Raw genomic sequence first — 23,252 nt, forward strand, 5'->3', positions numbered from 1 at the left:
TCAGAATGGTAAGAGAAGTCAAAAGAGATGTGCCAGTAGCACGTGGTGACGGGGAGAAGGCAGATGGGAATGTGAAACCAGAGAACTCGGCTGGGAACAGAGAGTCTGAGATCAGCCCAGTGCTGCCCAGGGAGAGGGATGTCATCAAATCCATCGACCCAGGCCCTCGGCAGGGAGGAGGGATTCCTTTCAGGTTGCCATGTGGCTGGAAGGAAACTGACCACGATTCATTTTCACCACCATTTCTGAGGGCCCACCGTAGGCTGCTCTTGGAGCCACTGCTCTCCTGGCTGGGTTTCCAAAGCACCCCAATCCCAGAAGGTGTTCCATCTCTGCAAAGAGCAGCCTCTGGTCCCAGGCTGAGTCACTGTCACTGAAAATCAATACTGTCACTGGCCTGACCTCCGCCAGGTGGGCCAATGAAGCTGGGATGACAGCTGTGCATGTCCTGGAGCTGGGAGGTCTCAAACCCCCCCGAGGCCCCTCTGGCAACAGCTGGAAGGGATGAGAAAGGATGGAAGAGTTCATGTGACCATTCCCACTAGATACCGAATACTGCATGGGGCCTCCCAAAGTGCACATCCTCAATAATGTCACGTGAATCATCGAATTCCTGAACGGTTACACAGGAAATATACAATTCTTAGATCATCTAGCTTAACCAATTGCTGCACTGATGTGCTATTCACTGGGGTTCATCAGAAAACACATAGATGTTTCCAATTAATCCAAAGCTGGAAAGGCCTTGGGTCCAATAATACTTTGCCACTCAGAGTGTGTCCGGGGCAGGCAGCCTCAGAATCCCCCGGGAGCTTGCAAGACATAGAAGAATCTCCAGGTTCTCCACTCACCTTAGACCCACTGAGTCGGAATCTGCATGTAACCAGATCACCAGGGGATTCCTGTGCAAATTTAAGATCAGTGACGAAGCACCACTCTCGTTCATAACTCTCCGTCCTAACCTGCCATGGTCTGATTTTAAAAAGAAAAAAGACTTGCCAGGGAAGAGTTCTCACAATCCCCGCACTTCAGAAATTCTGGGCTCATTTCATTCCAGTAAGAACTGGGGGAGCATGTCTTGGAAGACATTTTTCAGGATGATTTTGCTCTTAAATTCGGTGGGAATTCTGAACAACCATTTACATTAAGCCCCCAAAGGAAGGCCACCCCTGCCTGTGTCTTGAACAGAATGCCTCCTTCCTTCTGGAGGGGTCCCCTGGATCACATTCGGAAGGTGCTATCGCCCTGCCCAGGTCCTCCACATGTCTCCAGTGAAGAAGCTGGGGAGGCCACAGTGTACCCACTGAGGGGGTACCATTCATACTGTCACCCCCATTAAAGGCACCTGCTTGAGTCTGCAGAGCACTGAGTAATCATCCCCTTCCCATTGTGGGTTCCCCAGGGGCTGAAAACTCAAATGTCTTCCAAAACAGGCAAGTGTGACCACAAGGTCAGCAAATTCAAACTTTTTGAAATGCGTACTGGCCTAACACAACCCTGCTAGCCGATGCCAGCTTACAGGCTGCCAGTGTCTATATGCTTTTCATACATCAAACCTGAGTACCTGGTTTCTGTTACAAAACCGCAACTGCATGCCAGCCCCAGTCAGTCCAGGCTGCCAACAGAACCAGTAATGGGGGGTTTGAAGAGCACGGATGACTCCTCTGCTAAGCGCATCTTTTCTAGGAAGGAAGCCCTGGCAAGTCGCTGGCCTGAGGAGCTTTTTGGCGAACTTCTGTCTGGGAGTTATTTAACCACAAAGGAAGTTCTAGAAACTTAACCACTTTTATTTATCTTATTTTGTTTTGCTTGAGACAGGGTCTTGTTCTGTTGCCCAGGCTGAAGTGCAGTGGCTCGAGGGTCAAGACCCTCAACCTTCCGGGGCTCAAGAGATTCTCCCACCTCAGCCTCCTGGGTAGCTGGGACTGCAGGCATCCGTCACCATGACTGGCTAATTTTAAAAAAAAGTTTAGTAGAGATGGGGCTCTCACTATGTTGACCAGGCTGGTCTTGAACTCCCAGGTTCAAGAGATCCTCCTGCCTCAGCCTCCCAAAGTACTGGGAGTATAGGTGTGAGTCACTGCACCCAGCCCATGTGACCACATTTAATGTCCCCGGCTGCTGGAGAAGGGGTCGCAGCACACCAGGCTGGCACATCTGGGACACTCACATGGCGTTCCTGCCACTCCAGTCTCACCCATCAGTGTGAGCACAGGGCTGCATCATCCCAACCTAGACTCCCAGATCCACTGTCCTGGAAAAATCCAGGCCACACCTATTTAGCAAAATGAAGTTTCTCAGGGCCAAAGTATGAGGAGGAGATACCTCGTTCTTCACAACTTAGCAGCCCTTATCTCAGCTGGGAGGCTGCGGTGAGTGGCGGTGCTGGGGCCGAGGCCGTGGCCATCCTGGGTGGTTTGGCTGCACCTCCTGGTGTCCTAATCCTCCCTCCTCTTTGTGACAGGCAGGAGCTCCTGTTAGAGCTCATATCAGTTACATTTTGCTTCTCATTTCAGTCAAAGTGTCAACAATCTGGAATACTCCCCCATCCTTCTAGCGGTATTTTTAGCATGAACAAACAACTGACATAGTTAGCTGGAATAAATCACCTCAAGAAACCCCAGTTTGGCTCATTTTTTGCTCCCACGTCAGCTATTAATCTCCACTCAGATCAGCATCCAGGAGCCGGCACCTAAGCGGGAGATGACCTGGTCAGGTGCCACTGAAAACAACTCTTGAACCTCACTGCTGGTGTTCCAAAGACCTCTCCAGTCCCTGTGAGTGACATTCTAATGAAGGGAGCCATTTCATGTAGTGCCATCCGCGAAGCCAGAGAGTCTAGACAGCCAGGGCTATTCCTGAGGGCTCCCTGAGCGCATGGTGTTAGGGCTGGGGGCCTGCAAAGCAAGTGAGGGGCCCAAAACCCACCCCCCGATTTGGAAAAGGAATTGAACAAGTGCCTTTGGAACAGGAAGTGTCAAATAGCCATCTGCTAAGTACATATGTGAACAGGACATGTTTGAAAGCAAGTCTTCCTGTCAGACTGCTCTGGCTCCTAAAAGAAATATATTGTTCTCTCTGAACCGTAAAGCTTTTTGGTAATTTCTGATATTTGGGAAGCAAGTCCCAGGCCTCTTGTGCTCTGCCAGCCCGCCTCTCCTAGAGGGCCTTCTCTCTGGAGGATCTCTCGGTCTTTATTTCTGGCTGAGCCCCCAAGGCCCTGATTTCCCCACATGCCCCAGTTTGAGGAGGGGAGCACAGTGAAGAAATGAGACATTGGGACGCAGTTCAGCAGACAACGGCAGATGTCAAAAGAATGGGAATCCGACCACCTAGACCTAGAAGGGGAAGGGCCTGGGCCACGATGTGATATGGACTTCATCCATAAAGCTCTGTGATATAGAAATGACGCCTTCTGCACAGTCAGGAGGGATCTAGGAAGGAAGGGGCCTGGCAGGGCACCGGGAAGCCCAAGCGGCTCTCCAGGACCAGAGGTGGATGTGTCTCTCTGGGCTCCGGGGCCACATGGGACTGCACATCCTTGCATCCACCAGCTGCTCCTGTGAATCCTGGCCTGTTTTACATTTCCTGCCTTCTCTGCCTTCATTTCCTGTGTGTTCCCACGAGGGGCTGTTTGGTTTTGCATGGCTTGATTCCACTGTGCCAAGGGACACTGAAGGCAGGACTTTTGTCCATGCCTGGCCTGGAGCTTGGAAACAGTCAGCCCTCCTCCCTGAAGGTGAGCGATTCTTCGGAGGTGTGGCAGGCTCCAGTGTGATTCTGCCTCCACATCTCACTGTGCGCTGCATGAAGACAGGGTCGGTGCTCTGTCTCCGGCCTTGGCCCTCCTGAGCCTGGCACCATGCCTGGCTGAAAGCAGGCGCTCTCTACCCATGAACTGGGGGAGTGTTCAAAGGACAGTGAATCTGATCATCTGGAGGTGGCTGATCAGTTCTCACCAGTTGTTTTCAGCTCAGGATCCCCACAAGAATACTTATAGGATAAATTTGGAGATTCTCTTCTTTCTCTTCCCTGCTCTCAGGTTCCTTTTTTTTTTTTTTTTTTAATAGTACTTTCCTTATGCAAAAATGCAAAAGATCATTTTTTTTCACAGCTGACTGGACCAGCAGGCACCTTATACCGCCGATTTGCAGAAAGTATGGTCATCATTTTATCAGATAGTGGAACTCAGTAAAGTAGAAATCAAAATGGATAATAGATGAAACACAGGCAGACACAAGCTTAACTATGAACAAAGAGCTGCCAGGCTACTCTGCACGGACAAAAGTTTCAAGCATGCATTGCACAGACAGGTATTAATGTTTGTAGCAGACAGCCCGGAGCCAGGTGCTTGGGAGCCAGAGGTTTCCAGGAAACACCTGCAAGAAGTCTGAAGAGGACACTCTCATACTCCGAATTGTTGAATGAGATATGGGGAGAACTTGGAGATCTTGGAAAGAAAAGCACGAAAATAAATAAACCTTCTGGAAGGTATGACTGGTGGAGAGTGGCTTTGGTGTGGGCCTCGCCATGGTGCCCCTCCTGGCCCGGCCTGGCCTCTCCCAGCTGCTCAGCTTTCTGAACCCGGGGTGGCCAGCCAGTGCTCTCTTAGGTGGCTGACAGGGAGGCTGGGATGCCCTGAGGGCTTCCTCTCCAGTATCCTCAGAAAAAAACTAGAAAAGGGAACTTCCCTGGAAAGGAAGCAGACTATCCCATGAGGATTTAAACTGGGGGACACCAGTCATAAGCAAGCCGAGTACTGGCTGTGGAAATGGGGGGAGGGGCTTGGGCCAGCACCACTCCCAATCTCAGGACGTGGCCGTCTCCAACCCCGGAGAAAGGAGGATCCTCTCATAAACAAATGTGGCTTCCAATACATTTTCCCACCATCTGCCCTCTTCCAATTCTTCTACTTTTGCCTCATAAACCAAATCTTCAGTTTCCAAACAATTTTTCCTCGCATTTGGGGGATTTTGTCCCTCTTGACAAGCATCTATGTTTAGTGAAGGCGACAGCACAGAGCCAAAGCCTCACAGAAAGAGGACACCCACGTGCATGGGGTGCTGGGAGGCTGCTTCCGTGGCTCAGCAAGTCCATCCCGGAAGAACATTGGCTCCGTGATCCAGAGCCAGAGAATCTCAAGGGCAGAAGGGTCCCTCGTCATCTACGAATGCTGGAAACCCTCCTGCAGTCACACATGTCAACAGAGGGAGCTCAGAAAGTTTCCTTTCTTTAAAATGTAGTAAAATATATGTAACATAAAATTTGCCAATGAGCCATTTTCAGCGTACAGTTTAGTGGCACTGTGTACATTCACACTGTTGTGCAGCCATCATCAGCTTCCATTTCCAGTACTCTGCGCGTGTTGCACCCACTGAACAATAGCTTCCCATTCCCCTCCCAGCCCTGGCAACCACCCTTCTACTTTCTGTCTCTCTGAGTTTGACTACTCCAGGTACCACATATAAGTAGAGTCACACATTATTTGTCCTTTTGTGACTGGCTTATTACACTTAGCATAATGTCCTCAATTTTCATCTATGTTAGTACATCCATCAGAATGTCCTTCTTCTTCTTTTTTTTTTTTTTTTTTGAGACAGAGTCTCGCTCTGTTGCCCATGTAGAAGTGCAGTGGCGCGATCTTGGCTCACTGCATGCTCCGCCTCCTGGGTTCACGCCATTCTCATGCCTCAACCTCCCGAGTAGCTGGGACTACAGGTGCCTGCCACCACGCCCGGCTAATTTTTTGTGTTTTTAGTAGAGACGGGGTTTCACTGTGTTAGCCAGGATGGTCTCCATCTCCTGACCTCGTGATCTGCCTGCCTCGGCCTCCCAAAGTGTTGGGATTACAGGCGTGAGCCACTGCGCCCAGCCATGTCCTTCCTTCTTAAAGCTGAATAATATTCCATTGTATGTGTAAACAGCATTTTGCTTATCCATTCATTCATTGACAGGCACTTGGCTTGCTCCCACCTGCTGGCTATTGAGAATTATGCTGCTGTGAACGCGGGTGTATAGATCTGTTCAAGTCCCTGTTTTCAATTCTTTTGGGCAGAAACCCAGAAGTGGAACTGCTGGATCACATGATAATTCTATTTTTAATGTTTTCAGGAACCACCATACTGTTTTCCATACAGTCTGCACCAATTTTTTTTTTTTTTTCTGAGACAGATTCTCACTCTGTCACCCAGGCTAGAGCGCAATGGCGTGGTCTCAGCTCACTGAAACCTCCGCCTCCCAGGTTCAAGCGATTCTCCTGCCTTAGCCTCCCGAGAAGCTGGGACTACAGGCATGTGCCACCACATCCGGCTAATTTTTTATTTTTAGTAGAGACGGGGTTTCACTAGGTTGGCCAGGATGGTCTCGAACTCCTGACTTCGTGATCTGCCTGCCTCAGCCTTCCAAAGTGCTGGGATTCCAGGCATGAGCCACCGCGCCTGGCCTGAGTCTATACAGTTTTATATTCCCACTAGCAATGCACAAGGGTTCCTATCTCTCTACATCCTTACCAACACTTGTGACTTTGTTTCTTTGATAAAATCCATCCTAATGGGTATGAAGTGGTATCTCATTGTGGTTTTGTTTTTCATTTCCCAAATGATTAGTGATGTAGAGACTCTTTTCATGTGCTTATTGGCTATTTGTATATCTTCTTTGGAGAAACATCTATGCAACTCCTTTCCTTTGCCCATTTCCTAAAGGAGATGGGGTTTTGTTTTGTCTGGGTTGTGGAAAGTTGATTTTAAATAAGCTACTGCACCACTAAGTCCGACTCCACTGTGACCCTTGTTGCCGTCCAGGCTGCCACCCACTCTCCTGTGTCCAAAGACCTCCCTCCCTACTGGCCTCGCTGGGGTGGTTAGTGTGTACTCACTCCTTCCAGACATCCTTCAGGCATCAGTGGATCATTTCTCTAGTTTAATGAGGTGAACAGCCTCTTTCCCTGTGGTCTAACTTCTTATCAAATGCTCATTCAGTGGGCATGTTCACTGCTTCATCACTCAGCTCAGGCAAAAAAATTGCCCACAACCCCAGGTCAATTTTAATCACTAAATCAAAACATTATTCAATATGATGTTTCGACTTAAACTGAACTTCTCTGAGAGTATGTGTGTGTGTGTCCAAGTGAAAAAGAAACATTAGTCTCACTTGCCAAGTAATGAGTTTTAAAAAAATTAGATGTATACTCCACTCAAGTAAAGAATGATCATAACTCTGTCTCCTAGTTTTTTGATTGCAGATTAACAGGGGAGACAGCATAAAACTCCTGCTTATCTGGGTTATAAATTCTAATGGAGCAGAAACTGACTTCTTCATGGCAGTAGTCCCCAACATCTAGCACGGCCCCTGGCATGTGGCAGAAACTCAATGCTTCAAAGTCAGTTCATGGTTACGAGAACAGACGGTGAGGCCAGATTGCCTGGGTTGAAATCATGGCTCTGCCATTTTCCAGGTGCATAATCTTGGACAAATTACTTAACTTCTCTGTGCCTCAGTTTCTTTATCTATAAAATGAAAATAATAATAAAACTATCCACCGTAGATAGTTCTTGCAAGGATTAGTTAAAAATGTGTAAAGTGCTATTAAGAGTGCCTGTCACAATGCAGGGTATAAACATTAGTGGTTATTAATGCTGAAAGAATGACTGATTAAGTGAATGAATGTCTTCCCATACAGTTAGTTTCCACTGATGTAAAAGGAAATGTGATTGCCTGATAAAATCTGCGTTCACATGTATAAGAGCTGAGGCCACGGACAGAAGTGTTCTAGAAGACCTCTGTGCCTCCAAACAGGTGACTGAGGGTATGTCTCAATATCACCTGATGTCTTATAATTATGGGACAGAGAAAACACTTCAAACACTTGTGCGTACAGCATCCTGATCTCATATTCATATTAGTAATCTTGAGAGGTTTGCTTTGTGGTGACATCTGATGTTTTCTTAAGTGTGCTATTGATGTGATGACCTCTCTGGGAGCACACGAATAGGAGTGAGTATATGTTGTATTTAAATAGGAAACAATAAGAATTCACATCAATTAGAAATCTATTGAAGAACTGCATAACCACAGTTGTCTCAGGGCAAGAAAGTTAAATTCTGGCAGTGGCTTTCCTTAGCCATTGTAAGGCTCGCTGAATTAAAATACAACCTTTCAGTAACACTGAAGTTCTTAAATGTCACCATAAAAGTATGATACTATCTGGTATATATTCCAAAGACAAAAAATAACAAACTGTCAGTTCTTAACCTGATATTTTTTTCTAAAAATGAATTTCAATGGCAGAAACACAGTCTGGGGGCCTGATCAAAGCTCTCGACCAACAGTGACTCATTGCAGTTGAGAGAGACAATTATGAACTCCAAACATCACCTGGTACCTTCTACCTTTTTGGGCCAATGAGGAAAATTACTAAGTAAAATGTATTAATGAAGGGAATCTTCTACAAAGCTGTACTGCAAAAGAAGAAAATCAGGGCTCTCATGGCAAATATAATAGACAGTGAATCCATGGAATCCATCAGAATTCATGAACACCTTTCAACATAAAAATGTGTACTTTGTTAATTTTTTGTTGGGGGAGGAGGGAAGGAGTCTCGCTCTGTTGCCCAGGCTGGAGTGCAGTGGCACGTTCTCAGCTCATTGCAACCTCTGCCTCCCGGGTTCAAGTGATTCTCCTGCTTCAGCCTCCCGAGTAGCTGGGATTACAGGCATGTACCACCATGCCCGGATAATTTTTGTATTTTTAGCAGACAAGGGGTTTTGCCATGTTGTTCGGGCTGGTCTTAAACTCCTGACCTCAGGTGATCCACCCACCTCGGCCTCCCAAAGTGCTGGGAATCCAGGCATGAGCCACCACGCCTGGCCCATTGTTAAGTTTTATTTTGGGAAAAACTTACAATGTGTCTGAGATAACTATTACATAATCAGTTAATATTAACTTTTCATCCTTTTGTTTAGATATTTAATAGTTCAATGGTTTAAAAAATAATTTTTCAACAAAAAGAAGGCAGATTAAGAGGAGCAACAAAAAGACAAGACACATGAAAATGGCAGATGCAAATCCAGCCATAGCATTAATTATACTAAATGTGAATGGACAAAACGCTTGAGACAGAAGGCAGAGGTTATCAGACTAAGTAAAAAAGATCTGCTATTTATTATATAAGAAGACAGGTAGGCTGGGTGAGGTGGCTCAGGCCTGTAATCCCAATATTATGGGAGGCCGTGGTGGGTGAATTACCTGAGGTCAGGAGTTCAAGACCAGCCCGGCCAACATGGCAAAACCCCGTCTATACTAAAAATACAAAATGTAGCCAGGTGTGGTGGCATGTGCCTGCAGTCCCAGCTACTCAGGAGGTCGAGGCACGAGAATCGCTTGAACCCAGGAGGCAGAGGTTACAGTGAGCTGAGATCATGCCACTGCACTCCAGCCTGGGAGACAGAACAAGACTCTGTCTCAAAAAAACAAAAAAAAAAAAAGAAGAGAAGTAATACATGAAGAAAGAATGGCTGGGAACTTCTTGGAAATGATAAATAATACAAACAATACCAATACAGTTTTAAACAGCCCAATGAATACTGAACAAGATTCACCCTTAGATGTGTCACAGCGAAAGTGTACAATAGCGGTAACAACAGCAATTACAAGCAACCAGAGGGAAAAGACAGATGACGTTAAAATGAACTACAAGTAAACAAATAGTTGACTTCTTAACCACGACAAAAGGAGTAAGATCACTTGTGCTCCTTTTGTCGTTGTGAGAAGTCAACTATTTGTGAGAAAATGTTTGAGCCTAGAATTGTATATCCAATTTGAAAAACTTCTTTGGAGAGTAATGCCAAACACACTTTTAGATACAGTCTAAGAAAGTCTGCCAGCAATAGACCCTCACTAAAATTTCTTGGGTAATCACTAAAGAAGAAGAACCAAAAGAGAATGTTTCTCTTCCATATTAGCAGAGAAAAAATGTAAAAATATAATAGATCTAAAAGAAAGCAGAAAAGGAGAGGATACCATATGGAACAAAAGGAAAGTCAAATACAAAGCATAGATAGCACGGTAGACACAAATATAAATATATCAGTATTTAGGATAAGTAGAAATGAACTAAATATTCCAGATACCATAAGCCTGGGTTTTAAAAAATTATCAGTGTATATAGGCTGGGTATGGTGGCTCGCACCTGTAATCCCAGCACTTTGGGAGGCCGAGGCGGGCAGATCACGAGGTGAGGAGATCGAGACCATCCTGGCTAACACAGTGAAACCCCATCTCTACTAAAAATACGAAAAACTAGCCGGGCGTGGTGGCGGACGCCTGTAGTCCCAGCTACTCGGGAGGCTGAGGCAGGAGAATGGCGTGAACCCAGGAGGCGGAGCTTGCAGTGAGCCGAGATCGCGCCACTGCACTCCAGCCTGGGTGATAGAGTGAGACTCTGCCTCAAAAAAAAAAAAAAAAAAAAACCCAAACAAAAAACTATATATAATAAGCAGAAGAGTATATCCAAAACATATTTTAAAAATTCAAATAGAGGCCAGGTGTGGTGGCTCATGCCTGCAATCCCAGCACCTTGGGAGGCCAAGGCGGGCAGACCTCTTGAGGTCAGGAGTTTGAGACCAGTCTGGCCAACATGGTGAAACCCCATCTCTACTGAAATATATTAAAAATATAAAAATTAGCAGGGTGTGGTGGTGCGCACCTGTAATCCCAACTACTCAGGAGGCTGAGGCAGGAGAATCACTTGAACCCGGGAGGCAGAGGTTGCAGTGAGCTGAGATTGCGCCTCTGCACTCCAGCCTGGCCGACAGAGCGAGACTCCGTCTCAAAAAAAAAAAAAAAAAAGTTCAAAAAGAATGGAAAACGATAGTCCAAGTCTATATATGTGTATATGGTACATGTGTGTACACTCACACACATATTTGTACAGATGTATAGCTACATATATATATGTATGTGGCTATATGTATATCATGCAAAATAGACTTTGAAGCAAAATGCCTTGTATCTTACAACATAATGATAAAAGGTTGAATGTACCATACCAGAATACACAGCAACTCTAAATTTATATGCAACTAATAGCACAGCTTTAAAATATAGAAAGGAAAAACTGCTATAACGATGTGGTAAAAAAAAAAAAAAAAGCCAATCTGCCATCCCAGTGGTAGATTTCAACATACCTCCTCTCAACAAATGATAGATTCAGTAGACAAAAAGCATCTATGAAAACAAAAAAGCTCTGAGTAGCATAATTAATAGCTTAACCTAATAAAATATATAAAAATTTCCTCAACAAATGCAGAAAACATTATTTTCAGGCACACATGGAATATTTACAAGGAGTAACCACTGGGCCACAAAATAAGTTTGACCAATTTCAAATGTATATGTAGGCTTTAAACATAATTTAATGAAGTTAAAAGCTCATAACAAAAGATAAGTTGAAAAAACTCATATTTGACAATTGTAAAACACAGTTCAAAGACAACTAATGGGTCAAAAAGAAAAGAATAACAGAAATTTCAAAATATTTAGAATTATACAATAATAAAAATTTCAGATATTGAAACTTGTAGTTTACAGCTACAGCAGTATTTAGAAGAAAATTTTTAGTCTTAAATGCTTATGTCAGAAAATAAGGCAAAAAATGAATGAACACCAAACTAAGAGATTAAAAAAAAAAAAAAACCCAAAATACAACAAAACAGAACTTAAAGAAAAAAGAAGATAGAAAATAATGAAAATGAGAACAGAAATTCATGGAAGAGAAAGTAAACCTACAAGCGAGTTGACAAAACAGTTACTGGTTCTTTGAAAGGATCAGTGTAACAGACAGGTATCTGGCAAGACTGTTCAAGAAAAGAAATAAAGTGCATTAAACAATATTAGAATTGAAAAAACTTAACCAACAAATGCTATATGAAAAATAAACATTATGCCAATAAAATTTAAAATTTAGATGAAACGGACAAATCTTTACATATAATATATATTACAGCTTATACATTATACATAGCTTAATAAAAAAAGAAATAGGATATCTGAACAGACTATAATCATTTTTAAAAAGCATTAGAAATCTTCCCATAGAAAAAAACCCAGCCCCACATGGTTTTACAGACGCATTCTACCAAAACTTAACATTCTCAGAACGAATAATTCCAAAACATGCAAAAAGAAAAAGTACTACTCCAACTCACTTTATGAGGCTGGCCTAACCTTGATGCCAAAACCTGGCAAGAACAGAAGGAGAAAGGAAAAGAATAGGCCTATTTTGCAAATGAACACAAGCGTGAAATTCTCTAAAAAATAAGTAAAGTGAATCCATAAAAAAGCTAATTTATCATAATCAAGCTGGGCTTATTCCAAGTATGTAAGGTGAGTTTAACATTTAAAAATATAAATTAATATATAGCATTCATAGATGATAGGAATAGTCACATAATCATCTCAATAGATACAGAAAAGGCATTTGATAAAATCTGCTATCAATTCATCATTAAAGAAAACCAACTCTTAACAAACCAGGAAGAAGGAAACTTCTTTAATCTCTTAAATAGTATCTACAAACAAACCTATAACAAGCACAATTCTTTTTTTCTGAGGCAGGGCCTCGCTCTGTTGCCCAGACTGGAGTGTAGTGGTGCAGCCTTGACTTCCCGGGCTCAATTGATCCTCCTACTTCAGCTTTCTGAGTGGCTGGGACCACAGGTGCACGCCATCACATCTGGCTACCTTTTTTTTTTTTTTTTTTCTGTCTTAGAGATGGGGGTCTCACAATGTTGCCCAGGCTGGTCTTGAACTCCTGAGCTCAAGCGATCCTCCTACCTTGGCCTCTCAAAGTGCTGGGATTACAGGTGTGGACCACTGCACCCAGCTAAATGTAATTCTTAATGGTAAAACATTGAAAGAATTTTCTCATTTAACTACTAGGTCCTAACTAGTACAGGTTTAAAAAAAAAATGGAAAGATTAGAGAAAAAGAAACAATTTTAATCACCTCAGAAAAAAAGTCATTACCTATGTAGAAATTCCAAACTGCATTATATATGTCATTAGACTTACTAAGAATTTAGCTGGGTCAAGAAGAATGTGCAAAAACCAGTTGCCTTTCTATACCTTCATGACAAGTACATAGTAAATTTGATTACAAAAATATTCTGTATACATATAGTGCATACAAAAGCATGAAAAATTTTTTCAGGTAACTAGAAATAAGTCTAGTAAAAAATGGGCAAAATATTTACTAAAAACTTATAAAAACATCCAAAGATACTTGTAAAGGCCTAAATAATTAGGGAGCTATAATGGCTACGGATTAGAAAACCTACTGTCATAAATATACAATTCTCTCCAAATTGAGCTATTAAATTAAACTAATTCCAAAGTCTCCAGAAGTTTTCTGTGCAACTCGATGAGCTGATTTGAAAATTTACATGAAAGTTCAAAGGCCCAGCACAAGCCATGGCAACCCAAAGAGCAGGATACAGAGAGGGATCCACCTTATGTATAATGAAGCTACGACAATGACCAGACAGTGACAATCACACGGGATGGGCACGATGGCCAATGGAACGAAATAGGAAGCTTAGAAACACCTACGGACATTTGGTTGATGACAAATGTGGCACTGTGGAGCAACAGAATCTTTTCAGCGTTTGATGCTGGGACAATTGAATATCCTATGGGGAAAATTACACTGGCTCCCTCATACCATACACACATAAAACAGTCCATTCTAGGTGGGCCCTTAGGTTTCAGTGTGAAAGACAGCACACAAGAGGTTCTAGAAGATGATTTAGGAGACTACCTTCGTGATCTTGGAGAAGGGAAAGGTTTCTTAAACTAGACATAGAAAGTACTGTTCATAAAGGAAATGACTTCTACTTTCTATTACTTTAAAATTAAGAACTTCTGTTTATCAAAAGACATCATGAAGAGAAAGCAAACAAAATCACAGCTTGGGAGAAGATTTCTGCAACAGGTATAACCAAGAAAAAGACTTGTAACCATAATATATAAAGAAACATTATTAAGAAAAAGACCATCCAATGAAAAAGACCATCCAACAAAAAAGAAGGAATTTCACATACACTTCACAAAAGAGAAAAGCTGAATGACGAATAGACAAATAAAAAGATGTCCAAACTCATTAGTAATGAAGGACACGAAACTTAAACTCACAAGGTGACATCATTTACCAGCAACCATCCTGCCAAAAATACGAAGTTGGGCAGCACTAAGTATTGGTGTATGGAACCACAGGGGTCTTGGGCGCTGCTGATGGGAGTGTAAACTAACACAACCCCTTTGAAAAACAGTTTGGAAGTATTTGGTAAAGTTGAAGATACGCACATCCTATGACCTAACCATTTCACTCATAGAGAAATCCTTGAACGTGTGCACCAGGAGCCCTGTAAAAAATATTTACAAGCACTGTTCATAATAGCCAAAACCTGAAAACAACCCACGTATCTATTCACAGTAGACTAAGTAAGGAAATCTTAGTGCATTTACACAATAAATACTATTCATTCATGCAAACCAACGAGTCACTGCTGTGTGCAAGAAGGAGGAGCCTCAGGAACGGGATGTTAAGCAATGAACGCAAGCAGCATAAGGACATATTCAGTCTGATTCCATTTTCTACCACAAGTTTAAAACAGGCAAAACACAATTGTTATTATTTAGGAGTACACGCTGGGGGCAGTGGCTCAGGCCTGTAATCCCAGCACTTTGGGAGGCCGAGGCGGGTGGATCGCTTGAGCTCAGGAGTTTGAGCCCAGCCTGGCCAACATGGTGAAACCCCATCACTACGAAAAATACAAAAATTAGCTGGGCATGATGGCACACGCCTGTGCTCCCAGTACTCGGGAGGCTGAAGTGGAAGGATCCATTGAGCTGGGAGGTTGAGAATGCAGTGAGCTGCAATTCTACCACTGCACTCCAGCCTGGGTGATAAGAGTGAGGCCCTGTCTCAAAAAAAAAAAAAAAAAAAGAAAAAGAAAAAAGCACAATATACATGGTACAGAAACATGAGAGAATGATTAACAAAAATTTAGAATGGTGATTAACCTGTCAGGCGAGAGGCAAAAGGACAGGATACAGAGAAAAGTCATTGGCAATATTACACGGAAAATCCATATACATAGGAAATACATACACATGTTGAAGATACGTGTAAGTATATATGTATAAATAAATCTACACAGGAAATTCACAGGTAATATTAATGTTCTTTTTCCTAAACTAACAATAGGCAAACACATACGTTCATTGTATGATTTTAGATATATTTAATAAATATTCATTTGATTTTATTCAATATTTAGTAAAAATTCTAAAGGACTCTAAAATACCATATTTGAACACACTTTAGTAGTATCAGTAGTAATAGTCATAGAAATATGAGTTTCTACCAATTATTAGGTGATTACCAGATACAATGCCTCAAATGCACTAGCTAAATCAATTCTGACCACAACCCTCTGAGATGGATATTTTATTATTCACATTTTGTAGATGAGGAAATGAGACTCAGAGAGATTTAGTGACTTGCTCAAGGTCACACAACGTAAAAGGGAAGGATTTGGAGTTCTAAACTAGACTTGTCCCATTGTAAGCCTGTGCTCTCAACCACTACAAAAAAGCCTTCCCCGTTCCTTTCCTTCCATACTGGACTAACCCTCTAACACTTCCAAAAATGCCTGCTTCTCCAGAGCAGTGAGCTTATTTGGGGGGTTCCCTGAAGAAAGAATTCCTGATTCTCACAAATCCCTACAGTTAGAAACATCTTCTCAATTGTTGATTCTACTGTTGTCTCGGCCCTGCTTGGAGTGACAAAGTGGCTGAGTTGGTACCTCTCAGCTTAGAACTTTTTGGACCCTGTTAAGCTTATTCAAAGTACTTAAACAGCAAGATTTATCATTTCATGGTGACAGGAAGGTAACGCTGGAGGGACCAGCTGTTCCTCCAAGGGCCTTCAGCTGTCTCCTCTGGTAACTGCCCAACAGGTGGACGGAGCTGACCCTCACGGAGGGAAGGTTTTACCTCCATCAAAACCTCCATCAAGGCCTGACTACCCATTAACCATGTCCTCCACTCCCAGGCTTCAGCAGTCTATGGTTCTGCTGCAGACAAGCTTGTCACAAACAAACAGATGACACTACATGGCAGTTGCAACAAGTGCCCACTTAGTCTTGTTTAGGTTGGTGTTGAAATGTTTTGGCCAGGCTGGGAAGAAACCATGGGATCCACTGATTATATCTGGCCTCAACTTTTAATAAAGTATTCTTGGGAAGAAGTTTCCCATCGCAAAGAAATACAAATATTTAAAAAGCAAACAAGTCACGGACTGCTCTCAGACCTGCTGCCATATGCTTTGCTTTTTTGAGCTTACGGCTTAACATTAAAATAACAGCCTTGCATTCCTCAAATATCTCTACTGCTGTTCCTTACTTCTACTACTTGAAAAGGCTGTCAGCTGCTGTCACTTGGAGGCATTACCATATTAGCCACCACTGTTTACTGCTTACCATGTGGTATGGCTATTAGCTTAATAAGCCTCCTCTTGGATGATACCCTAGGCTGTGGAAGCAGAAACCATACCCTGGAGTCCAATGCCTAATGAAAGAGCGTGTGTGTGTGTGTGTGTGTGTGTGTGTGTTCGAGGGTGAGACAGGGAATGACGCTTTATAAATATTGATGAGAGACACTGAATTCAATTGTATCGGGTTGTATTTATCGATGGTTAAAAGATCAAATATTTTTTAAAGTGCTTTAACCATTTTAAGGATCAACAGCTTGGGGTAAAATCCAGAAATATAGATGGTGTACAAAAGAGCAAGCTGGAGATCTGCAAGAAGTAAAACACTGCAGCAAAGCTCTTTAATTCACTCTGCATAAATAGCTGAGCCTACAAAAGAAATCTCTAGTCAGAGGTTTCCTGGATTATAACAAGAATTCTCTCGATGGGGAGAAGTGCCCTTTTCACTTGAAGACAAAGAAATGTTTGTAATGGAAATGTGTGAACCAATTTTCCAAGGAGAGCTGCTGAAAAGCACTGATTAAAAACACAGTGAGGTGATGAGGCAGTGAAATAAAGCCAGAGCTGACCCACTTAGTTTGTGGCTGCACTTACTTCCGAAAGTGAAGAGAGCAACCCCGGGCCACCTTCTACATTCTTTCCCTTCTCCCCAACCCCAAGCAGTCCCTGCCCCATTACTGACCCTGCAACTCCGTAGACAATCAGAACCTTCCAGCGTGCAGGAATGTTTACTATTTCTGGACATTGTGTACTGGTTACTAAGCTACCGACACTGAGGATGAAATGGTAACCCAGTAGCCCAAAACACAAAGTCCTTCTCAACAAAGCCTAACCAACGGGCAATGGATTACAGTGATTCAGAGGAAAGATGAGAAGGTAGGTAGATGACTCTAGCATAAGACAGTTTACAGTGATAGTTCTTAGGGGATGTATAATACTCATTGTTTAAGAACTTCCATTCCCTAGAGAGTAAAACTAAGACACAGAGAGGGAAGGTATCTCGATCACAGTCGCCTAAAATAGGAGAATCACTGAGACCTAGTGGAACAAGCCCTCAGTAACTTAGGACAAACAAGCTATAATGCCCTGTTTCCGAAATTTCACCCATTGGAGTTTAACATCACTTTTGCCATATCCAAGTATATCTGTGTTATTTTTCTTTAAATTGACTTGGAAATATCTTAATAGCCCCCTGAGCAATAATTTTCACCAAATCACTACATTCTAACGTACATTTAAGAATGTGTAACTAGGCTGGGCACGGTGGCTCATGCCTGTAATCTCAGCACTTTGGGAGACTGAGCAGGGCAGACCACGAGGTCAGGAGTTCAAGACCAGCCTGACCAACATGGTGAAACCCCGTCTCTACTAAAAATACAAAAAATTAGCTGGGTGTGGTGGCAGGTGCCTGTAGTCCCAGCTACTAGGGAAGCTGAGGCAGGAGAATCGCTTGAACCTGGAAGGTGGAGGTTGCAGTGAGCTGAAACCATGCCACTGCACTCCAGCCTGGGCAACAGAGTGAGATTCCGTCTCAAAAAAAAAAAAAAAGGAACATATAATTACTAAAGTGTTCATCCACAGTCCATTTAAAATTGTCTCATGTGCTCCAATGGTACACATTGGGAAAGAGTGGATAAAGTATTTTAAATAAATAAGGATGACATAACACTACGTTAGGATGACCTAACAGCTTTTTTTTTTTTTGTGAGACGGAATCTTGCTGTGTTGCCCAGGCTGGAATGCAGTGCAGTGGTGCGATCTCGGCTGACTGCAACCTCCGCCTACCAGGTTCAAGCAATTCTCCTGCCTCAGCCTCCCAAGTAGCTGGGACTACAGGCGCCCGCCACCACACCCAGCTAATTTTTGTATTTTCAGTAGAGACAGAGATTCACCATATTGTCCAGGTTGGTCTTGAACTCCTGACCTCAGGTGATCCACCCACCTTGGCCTCCCAAAGTGTTGGGATTACAGACGTGAGCCACTGCGCCCAGCCCTAAGTTTGTTTTTAATATCAGGAAGAAATAACAGTAAAGGGAATTTTATATTATTGACTGCCAGGGTGTCGGTGAGGGACTTAGACAGATTGGAGAGAAGGCAGGGGAAGAAGTAAATTTAATAACTTCCAAGTAAGGGAAAACTGAAGCCCAGGATCACTTACATGAAATTTTCTGGGTATTCGCTCAGGGCCATGTCAATGATGTTCAGAGCGTCATGGTAATGCTTCTGTGCTGACAGCAGGAGGGCAAGGAGGTGCAGGGAGTTGGCATCGTCACCTTGAAGCTGAAGAGCTTGGCGGACATACCCCAGAGCCTCTGGGATCTGGTTTAAAACAAAACCAAAAAAGGTTTTACACACACATAAAAGAAGCCATCATTTCAATGTCTGATTCTCTTTAAATATCAATTGTTTCACGTTGTGCCTCATTCGCATTTTAAGCCAAGTCTTTATGGCAGCCCCAGGATATTAACCACAAATACGAAAATGGAAGCCACCTTCGAGAGACATTCTGAGTGACACAGTGATACAGGAGACCCTGTTTCTCTACATAGCTGCCAATGCTGCTCCAAGTCTTTCCCTTTTCCCTAAGTAAACACTTTCTCGTTCTGTCCACAAAACTGATCTACTCTGATTATGCTCACGATGATTTTGCTCTAAGTGGAGACACATACAAAGTGTCAGAGGTTTTTAGTGGAATTAAACTGCCTTAGCTTAACTGTTCTCATTTTTTCAAGTATTACTGAAATTAAAGTGCTTAATAAGTTATAAAACCTTTAGCAGAGCTTTCCAAATGATCAGAGGCCTGTGGTTCTTTGCAGGTTCCTTTGTCTTGGACCTCCATTAGACATCAAGGAAACATGCCAAAACAGTAAACAACAAACAAAGGCCCCACACCTTTCCAAACTACAGCCCAAAATAAGTTGATTGAGAAACAAATTGCAATGCCACATGCAAAGCAGATGTGTCCAAATTCATGTAGGACCAGACACAACCTGAACCTTTAAATGCAACAGCTGTTCGAGACTTTCTTCAAAATCATCCAAGCACAAGGGTTGATAAAATGCACACACAATGGGTATTTGACGCCCTGGATTCCGTGCAGGTTTGGCAGTAACCAGGGAGGATTAGAACCCGAAGCTAGATTTTGAAATAGAGCTCTGGACTGAAGCATTCTTACACAACCATCCCACAGATGCCTTCCCGTCTTGCTCCAACTCCAGTCCTCTGTGGGGCCTCTTCTTAGCTCTCCTGCTTTTTCCCAAACCCTCAGTAACCTCCCTCCATAGTAGAAGGCCATGACTTCTCTTCCCAAACCAATTACTTTTCCTCAACGAACTTCTTTTCTTGATGGATTTAGGTTATAACTGCTGGCTGGTGGAGGCTTTCTGCTTTGGAACCATAGAATCACAGCTCTCACGGTTGGAAGGGAGACCATCCACCCCAATCCTTCAGTTACAGGGAGGAAGCTGAAGTCCAGGGAGGTGAAATGGCTTGGGCAAGGTCACCCAGCTATGAGTGTCTGACAAGAGAGTGATTCCTGTCCTCCTCTCCTCCTGGTCAAACCGCCCCCCTGCCCCGGGGAAGCAGGTAAACACTCCTCGCAGCTCTGGTGTTCTGACACCACATGCCCACAAAGGCTGCTGCCACACCCACAAGGCTCCATTTACTCATCCTTCCCCAGGTGACAGCCTACTGTGTGAACAGCACTCAACCTGGTATTGACAGGTGGGTTGAAAGGCACAGCATAGGCATGATGTTGATTTGCAGGGATGATCAGGGCAACCAGGGACAAACTGATACAGGGATCAAAATGATGCCTTGAAGGAATTCAAAGCTGGTTCGTTCATTTAGCGAGTATTCCTGAGTGGTGAACACATGCCAGGCAGCATTCCAAGTGCCAGGGTAAAGCAATGACAACGACGGGCATGGGTTCCTGGAACCTACAGTCCAGTGAGAAAGATACTGAACAAGAAAGCAGGGCAAAAGGAAGAAGTACAGGCTGCTACAGGAGGAAGGCTTCATGGAGAAGGTGAGAGAAGCTGTCAGCGTAGGGGAGAGATCAGATGGTCAATCAATGCCCACACCTGCTGCAGAAGCCCAGCTGTGAGCCATAGTCAGGTGACAGGACCTCTACAGGGGCGGTATCTTGGTTTCCTCTGTCCCTAGGTTGCCAATGGAAGCCACTTCTCAATGCCATTCCCAAGCAACCAGGAAGACAGGTGCATACCTCAGCCCAGGCCTGCCAGGGGAATGGCATGTCTGGAGAGCTGACCTTTGAATCACCCTCCCAGTCAGCACTCAGGAATGTGCTGGGGTTACCACCAGTGTCTTGCACCTGGTGGGTGGGCAGGCATGTGGCCAACATCCCCAGAACAGCTGGGAGGGGATAGGAGGGTTTCGGGAATGGCAGAGGCAACATCTAAAAGCTGCCTTGGGGAAGACGAAGGCTGGCAAAACTTGCCCCTCATGCAAGGAGATAGTGTTAAGTCCCCTTTTTTGAGTAGCCACAGCGGAAAACTGTTCATGTCTTCCACGTATTGTAAAGGACCTGGTTCTTTTGTCTCTGCCTGTTGGCATCTTCCTGCCAGTCAATGATACCCTTATGATAACCAGACCCCAATCAGTGGCTAAATCCCCACCATGCAGCTCAGCACTGGGTTCTGCTACCTGGCTCCTGTTGGCAAGGGACAAAGGCTCTCTGATGACTCCTGGGTTCAGGGTATATGCCATGTGCTGCTCCCCAGGTTGCCATCTGACCCTAGCTTGGGCCCTCCAGCTGTGTGGATTTAATGTCCAACAGCAGAGCCGGGAACTCCTGCGTCTTCACAGCTGATGCTCAAACCAACCAAAACAACAGGCTCTTTGCTGAAACCTCTGAGAAGGGTTCCTGGCTCCAGGTCAGCCTCGATGGAATAAAGGAAGATCACCTATCATTTCAAACTGAAGAGCTGAAGGAGTTGTATCAAGATATAGAGTGCAGCAAGCATAGGAAACGCTAGAGAAACTGACCTGTCTGGAGATGGCAAGTTGCAGAGCCAAGTAGAAAGCTGCTTGGTGATCTGTGGGTGACAGGCTGTGGGCCCTGAAAAAGTATATATGGCTATTAGTACATGGAGAGGAGGCCATTTTTACTTTCCCTATCAAACAAGTCTTTTCCACATTTGCATTCTTATACTAAGGCCCCATAGTTATTTAACTATGTAACGCTTCATTTAAACTCTTCTTCTTTGTCCACCTACACATGTAAACAGTTTCCCTCTTACCAGTGTGTAAAGGTACAGGAGCGCGTTTTGTCTAGCATCTAAAATGGCAGCCGCAGCTTGTCGGCTTTGCAGAGGGCCTCGAGGTGAAGAATCCACAGGCCCTGAGGCCTGATCTCCCCAGCAGATGGGCCCCTGTGTCATGCTGGGACACAGTGAAGCCATGTGTGCACTTGGCAAGGCGATGGCTGCTTTGGTTAAGTTTGGCTCGGCCTTCCTTAATGCTACTTTATCCAAATTTCTAGATTTCAGAGAAACCATATGAAAATCAAAGACCCAGCTTTGCTTATAAAATGAGGTTTTGGTTTTTGGTGAAAAAAGGGAAGAGAAAGACATTCATTCAGTCTTTTGAAGCTTCTACAAAATTCCATGCCGTTCACTGATTTATTCCAGATAACTGTGATGTGTAAGAGTGTGGTGAGACACCAGGCTCAGTTTTAAGAACTGACATCAGACAGGAAGGGACCATACTGGCCTCCTAGCTGATTGCCAATGTGGTCTCCTCTGCTTCTATGTGGAAGTCATTTTTATTTCAGCATCAGCAACTCAAATGTAACTACGTACAAGACATAATTCTGTGTTTAAGTCTGCTGGGAAGAGAAAAACAAACTTCTACTTTCTTTAAAAGGCACCATGGAGCAGACTAATTAGGTGGGATCCAGATAGTAAACAAAACTTCATGCTGTTCTGTCAACATTCTGTGATTAAAGGAGGCTCTTCTACCAGCAGAAAACAAATTTGAGATGAAAAAGAAAACCAAATCATTATGGATTCAACTGTGGCAAACAGGCCAAAGATGGCTTTCTACAATAATAAGGTCTTTTAATTGAATTGTCTGCTGCAGGGAAGGGAGCTAATAAGCCTCCCAGGTGTTTGCCATCCAGAAAATATGCTAAGTCCACCAGTTTAGGGCATTATTTATGCAAACGTAGTAGCTCATGTGCAGGTCCAGGGTAAGGCAAAGCTAATCTCTGTCCTTATATTAATCTTAAGAGCAAAGCACCTAGACTTTCAGTCCAGGGGAATCTTCACTTGGCCTCAAGACATAGCCTTAGGACCTTTCTTAGCTTAGTTGAAGAGGCTGAAGCTGATATTGCCTGTGTTATCCTTTCACATGTCTTATTTCTCTCTCTCTCTTTTTTTTTTTTTTGGAGACAGGGTCTCACTCTATCACCCAGGCTGGAGTGAAATGGCATGATCACTGCTCATTGCAGCCTCAACCTCCCAGGGCCCAAGCGATCCTCCCATCTCAGCCTCCCAAGGAGCTGGGACCACAGGCGTGCTCCCCACGCCCAGCTAATTTATAAATTTTTTTGTAGACATGGGGTTTCGACATGTCATCCAGGCTAGTCTAGAACTACTGGGATCAAGTGATCCTCCCACTTCGGCCTCCCAAAACGCTGGGATTACAGGCATGAGCCACCACGCCCAGCTACTAAATGTCTT

The 23,252-nt window shown here is 43.8% G+C and overlaps 1 protein-coding gene across 4 annotated transcripts in view; it reads right to left on the reverse strand.

Moving 5' to 3' along the window:
* The window catches only part of TTC7B (tetratricopeptide repeat domain 7B), a 276,351-nt gene that overhangs the window by 88,032 nt on the left and 165,067 nt on the right, over window positions 1-23,252 (reverse strand). For all 4 annotated transcript variants that reach the window (XM_015144366.3, XM_028851745.2, XM_028851741.2 and 1 more), the window contains 2 exons: window positions 21,556-21,628; window positions 18,707-18,867 (listed from right to left, as the gene is read on the reverse strand). In XM_015144366.3, the coding sequence (XP_014999852.2) occupies window positions 18,707-18,867; window positions 21,556-21,628 (234 nt within the window). The remainder of the gene's footprint in view (window positions 1-18,706; window positions 18,868-21,555; window positions 21,629-23,252) is intronic.

The sequence above is a fragment of the Macaca mulatta genome, chromosome 7 (assembly GCF_049350105.2).
Source record: "Macaca mulatta isolate MMU2019108-1 chromosome 7, T2T-MMU8v2.0, whole genome shotgun sequence".
In the NCBI taxonomy this organism is placed as follows: domain Eukaryota; kingdom Metazoa; phylum Chordata; class Mammalia; order Primates; family Cercopithecidae; genus Macaca; species Macaca mulatta.